This window comes from Citrus sinensis, chromosome 6 (genome assembly GCF_022201045.2).
Source record: "Citrus sinensis cultivar Valencia sweet orange chromosome 6, DVS_A1.0, whole genome shotgun sequence".
Taxonomy (NCBI): Eukaryota; Viridiplantae; Streptophyta; class Magnoliopsida; order Sapindales; family Rutaceae; genus Citrus; species Citrus sinensis.
In genome coordinates this window covers 19,994,066-20,000,065 of record NC_068561.1, presented here as the reverse complement: position 1 = coordinate 20,000,065, position 6,000 = coordinate 19,994,066, and the positions used below count along the sequence as shown (strand labels likewise).

General features: G+C 33.2%; 1 protein-coding gene across 5 annotated transcripts; it reads right to left on the bottom strand.

Annotated features, from left to right (window-relative positions):
* Positions 1-1,906: 1,906 nt before the first annotated feature.
* Positions 1,907-5,788, bottom strand: LOC102617499 (probable E3 ubiquitin-protein ligase BAH1-like). 5 transcript variants are annotated; one of them, XR_008055590.1, is made up of 8 exons: positions 5,614-5,760; positions 4,731-4,977; positions 4,199-4,443; positions 3,855-4,103; positions 3,624-3,761; positions 3,421-3,454; positions 2,353-2,411; positions 2,245-2,282 (listed from the first exon to the last, which is right to left on the bottom strand). XR_008055590.1 is itself a non-coding variant. In XM_006481594.4 (7 exons), the coding sequence occupies exons 2-7, from the start codon at positions 4,942-4,944 to the stop codon at positions 2,177-2,179; spliced, it is 1,011 nt and encodes a 336-aa protein (XP_006481657.1). In that variant the 5' UTR covers positions 4,945-4,977; positions 5,614-5,760; the 3' UTR covers positions 1,907-2,176. The 5 variants fall into 5 exon arrangements, 4 of the variants coding, with proteins under 4 accessions (XP_006481657.1, XP_052298933.1, XP_006481658.1 ...); XM_006481594.4 differs by lacking the exon at positions 3,421-3,454 and having other exon boundaries at positions 1,907-2,282; XM_052442973.1 differs by lacking the exon at positions 3,421-3,454 and having other exon boundaries at positions 1,907-2,282; positions 4,755-4,977.
* Positions 5,789-6,000: the final 212 nt, after the last annotated feature.

The following is a 6,000-nucleotide window of genomic DNA, read 5'->3' as shown; positions in this document are numbered from 1 at the left end:
GAAATATGAAGTAAATTTTTTGAACGATAATAACATACAGATCCCTAATTTTTTAATTTTTAATTCAAAGCATAGTTTTTTTCAATAGTCGATTCTATTTAAAATTTAAATTATTCCATAATGTCTAGTAAGGTTGTAAAGTTTAGAATACTAACTTAAAAATATAATATTAATCCTTTCTTAAATGTTTGCATTTTCTAGTCAAATCTCTATTTAAAATTAAGATTTTAGTGTTACAAATCACTTAATTTTGAACTAAGAGATTTATTATATAAGTTTAGGACGTGCAACTCGAGCTTTATATTTAAAAACTTTTATCTCTATAACTTTTTAGCTTATAAATATCTGGATAAAATAAGAATTCTCTAAAATAGTGGTATTGTGGTAGAATGAGAATTCTCTAAGATATTATAAATAAAAATTCTCTCTATTTTATGTAGGAGTTTTTTAAACTATGAAAATTCTCTAAATAAAAATATTTTAGAACTTAGTAGAATGTGACAAGCCTCCTTATTAATAGACTTGTCACTTAGCATTTCATATAAGCAATTCTCCAAGTGCTCAAGCATTGTATTGCCACGTACTTATTTAACGTTCCATATAAGCAATTCTCCAAGTACTCAATCATTGTATTGCAACATACTTGTACACACATATTCTCTTGTAAGTATTATAAGCTCTCTTTTCTTTTGACTCAATTGCTGTTCTACATGTATTCTAACTTAAATAATGAGAATGAGAATCTCAATACTTAGTAACTTTGGATGAAAGTTGTTTAAGTGTCGCACACATGTGCTGCACAAAATACTCATCTTAGATACTAATCTCTATTTAAAAAAGTATACATTATAATATGAGTTGCAATTTTAAAATATAAAAAATCATATATTATTGTTATTCGAGAGGGTCTACTCCTATTCTCTCAAGTAATTCTGTCTCTCATTTAGAGAGTTAAACTCTATTGTTGTCGAAATACATTATTTGAGAAGGGGTTACGGACCTATTTGATACAAACAGAAAACCTATGTCCTTTTATGCGAAAATGACAAAATTAGAGGGCAGGATGTTATCTCCTTTTAGTTTTAATTTTTCTTTTTGGAATTTATGTAATTATTAATCAGATAATAGGGTAAACTACCAAACCCACTGCACGTGTAATGCCAAATTTTGACCCGCCAACGGACATTTTCTTCCTTTGTTTTTTTTAATATTAGGTAGAAATAAATACATGAGCCCCGTAAAAAAATTATAATTAAAGCCCAACAAAACCTCATAAAATCAAAAAAATAAAGGGTTAGCTTAGAGTAACAGAGTGTTTAGGATTATTTTCGTTGTTTTGTGTTTTTGTACGAAAATAACAAAAAAATAATATAAAATATATAAAAGACAAAAAAAATTATCTTGTGATAATTTTTTTTGTCTTGTAATTAAATTTTTTTTGTTTTTATGCTATTCTTTATGCATATATTATTATTGTTTATCTTTTAAAGAATAGACAATAAAGAAATATATTTGATAGGCTGTTTTGCGGTTGTAATTTGAAAATTTACAGAACCAAATGTTTTTGTTTTATAATGACTTTTTGCGAAGAAAAAAAAGGAGAAAGCCAACCCGACCTTTTCCACTTTTAATAGGACAAACATTTATTTATTGAAGACAAAAAAAAAAAAAAAAGAGGTTGAAAAATGAGGATTTGTGTCGATGTCTTGTCTCCTGTAGGGCCCACAAATCTCTTAACTCTTTCTACCCTACGCCTTCTATAAAGCACAGCCCATATAGAAAAGTGATTATAGGCCTCCTAGGGCCCACCTCCGATTACCCTTTCAGCCCAGTTGTACCTTACGAAAGCAGTCGGGTGGCCAAGCCCTTGTATTATGTTATTAAATATCAATGATGAAATTAACCATAATAAATTTGGGTTTTATTTGATCAAGAGTGCAATGAATACAACTAAAGATTGGATTGTGAGAGCAATTTAGCATGATTTCATTCAGTAATCTTATGATTTGAACTAAAAATGTCCAACATATAACCCAAAAATTAATCAACAATGGATGCAGAACCGCAGATGTTACTGGTGCCAACCAAACTAACGAAATCATACTATCCGGTACCAGAGATTGAAGTGAACTGAATGATTTATTTCTCTTCTTCTCAAACAAGGGAGCCTGAAAAATCAATACCCAACTGCATGTATGGTTTGTAAATCCCAGTATTCCTTAGATTGCTTCACCATCTCTGCTCGTTCGGCAATCAATCTTTCCTTCCAATATTCTTTGAACCTGGAAAATATTTACTAAGAAAAGTCTGATTTGTCTCTAATGAATGAAAGTGAGTTTTCAGTTTCTTTACCTTCTTTTTACCAATAAGTCTAGTTCAAGCATGTGGACTGCTTTCGCATATACTCCTGCCTGCATAATAGAGAACAATAATAGAAGCCTAGTTAAATGGCAAATAATCCAATCTTCGCTACGTTATGCTCAAAAGAGCACAACATAAAAGATAAAAATTGTTGTGATCACAGGCAGAATGATCAAGTTTGATTAAACAGCAGGAGTTTCAAGAGAATGCTCTAAATGTGCCTTCTAATGTAAAGGGAAAACTTCTAAAAATGAAGGGATTTTATCATGCCCATTGCCACACTGTGCAGAGGGGTTTTGGTGCTATTAGTTTGAAGGAAACAGGCACAACTAAGGAACAATTACTTCTGAAACCTTGCCTAGCAAGACAAAGAACTGCAGCAGCGAAGATCTATTTTGAGCATCAAACTTAACGAATTGTCATTCTTTTTACATCGAACCTAAGGAATAAAGCAACCTGGTATCTACTTCATTACTTCAACTGTCTGATAGAATCAAGAAATAGCATATTACATGTGAATGAAAGTACGTAAAACAAGTTATTACCAGAGAAGGAGTCTAAAAATTGAAGGCAGTTGCTCAAGGACTCTACAAATTGAAGGCAGTTGCTTGCAAAGAGGAAAAGAGAGGTGGTTTTATAGGGAATTCGGAAACAGATTCAGAAAACAAATTACTATAGCAATGACTAAACTGCTGCAAAGGCAGTTTGCCAGCGAATGCCTGCAGTTACGCCCCTGTTTTAAAATGTCCTCTAGCATCAGACTATGGTCATTTGCTACTGCATAGCCTTGAGCAACCAAAGACAGGATGGAGAGCTAATTCAATAACCACTCAAGTTCTACATTTTATCGAGACAATTCTGCCAAACAATTGATCAATGTCAATGGTGGAAGTCAAAAGTTGAACATATGATATGAGTGACGAAATTGACTGCAAAGTAATATTAAGCAAGTGTTCATATTATTCTAACCGAAAATAAGCCTTTTTGAAGTGAACTGTGATTAATAGGAGGATCACAAAGTTGAATATATCTTTTAGAATTTTTGGTCAAAATAGTTACCAAGTCTCCTTGCATCCTAATTGCCAGCCAGCTCCTATAGACGATATATGAATAATCTGTGAATAAATGTGACAAGTTTTCACAAGAAGAGGACATTTAACTATACACCTATTATTTTGCACCTGCCTGGTGAAATCTTTACAGGTGTTACTTCCACATAAAAAATTTGAATTCCGTATATTGTTCTAATGCCAAACACAAACCTCTCTGCAGATTGGACACTTTGAATCCGGACTGGCAGATTTAAGGCCTTCAAACACCATGACTGAGGCAGCTGAGCAAGCACATAACTTGCAAAAGAGATGACCACAGCTCAAAGCATACGGATTAAAAACAAGATCCTGTCAGTTCATAACAAGAAACAAGCAAATGAAAAACTAAATAATAAATCTCATCTTTTCTTCATCTAGGAATTTATTGGAATGAGATCTTACCAAGCATACTGCACAAGTCAAATCATATTCTAGCTTTATAGAACTTGGAAGTGCCAGTGTCATCACAGGTCGTGAAGCATTGAAATCAAAGGAGAAATGACCTGAAAACTCACTGGATGCTCCACAATTTAATCCATTGAAATTCAAATAAAAACCTCCCAGTTCTATTAGCCAGGGTGATTGCAAAAGCTCTATGTGTTCAGCCCTCATTTTGGATTTAAAATTCTTCCCATTTACAGATTTATGCACCTATGCAAAGTAAAATAACTGTCACCGGCGTTACAAAAATACTGTGAACTGAATCAGCAACAATAGACAGCAAAAGTGGACCAAAGTTGCATTACTTTATCATATTTCTTGAGGATTTTACGGATAGCAATTGCATTCATTATTATGTACTCAATCAACACCCTTCCTTCTTCTATCATGGCTTGCTGATCATTCTTGAAACATTGACGTATGCGCAGCACATATCTTTGCATTCCACTAGCAACATGAAGATGGAGGAGATGTCTAGCCCGAGAACTAAAGCACCCAGCTATATCTGATGCTTCCTTCATCAGCTCAGAGAAGAACATATGATCACACACTAGAAAATCAACAAAGGATTCATGATTAATACGTGAAAATATAATGTTTACATTGCCGATAAGAGTTTAGCAATTGATGTGCAAAATCGAGAAAATTTAAAGTTCAAGCTTTAAATCAATATTATTAAGCTCCCAAATTTCATTCTTAAACTGATTTCACAATTCCTAGACATTGTATTTTTCACATTACAAGGAAACAAATTTTTTTAGAATAAGTTGCATCACCTAACCAATTAATTATATATAATTTACCAAGAATGAAAATGTAACGAAAGTAAGAACTGACATTGGCATGAAGACTGGCACTGACATAATTGAGACTCTGAGATGTCTTTTCCCTCATCCCATTGTTGCTCCGTTTTGCAAGCAGAATCGTGTAGTCCTTTACAAGTCCTGCAGCTCTTTAAGACTTTCTTTAGTCTCTTATACTCAACATGAGAGCATTTATCCAAAAACCTCTCCCCATGCAAATACTCTGTAAATGTCTCTCCAAACTTCATCCTTTCATAATATTCATCAGACACCAATCAAAACTGTCATTTCATCCAAAATCGAAAAAATAAACACATTGGCTTACTAATAAACCCAAAAATCTTTCTCAGACGCAAATTTTAAACTAACAGACATTCCCCATTAACTAGCCAACTCTGCCAATGTACATACATGTAATGTTATAGACGCCAACGGACGGAAACTCAAGCCCTTGACATAAAACGTGAAAACTCTTAACATGCTCCTATGCACCACTATGACACAAATTATATCTGCTATTTTGAACCAATGTAAAGTAGTAAACAAACTACATTGGCCTCCAAGTGGATCCATATATTTTGTTGGACACCTATGCTCTATAAACTGATCGAAATTTCCTTGAATTCCCATAAGTAGCAGCAGATATACACGCACGTTAGGTCACAAACTTGAACCAAAGTTGAAATCCTAACTTCTATTACATTTTAATTATGGCATTAAATATAAATTGAAACACCCTTCTGTCATCTGTGTGAGCGAGGTTCGAAGAAAAAACTGATACAAGTTAATAATCTAAACGTAATAGTAATTCTAACACAATTTAAAACGTGGACAACACGTAGGTGTTTGTAATAGTGAATCCCCCAACAAATTAATAACATGAAATATTTTGCTAAATATAAAGAAAAAGCAATTACCAGTAGAGAGAGACAAAGTGTGGAGTAAGGAGGATCTGGGAAATTCCTGTGAAATAAAAGTGAGATTTTGTTTGTTGTTTGTTTTTGGTTGATTATATGTTTGAAACGCAAGCGGCAATATACACGCACACGATTGTGTGGCTAGCGGCTGCAGCTGCATGCATGGCACGTGTAGTGATCTTGCTTGTTTTTCGTTATTTTTGGTGACTACCTATTTCTCATTTTCTCTTCTTATTTGGAAAGCATGTTTTCTAATAATTTTATTTAGGGTCCGGTTATGTTGGAACCACTGTAAGATAGAGTACGCCTTCATAGCTACATGATTAAAGTTATAATATATTTTTTACTATTTATCATTTTACGTGTGTGGCTGTAATTTGTGTTTTA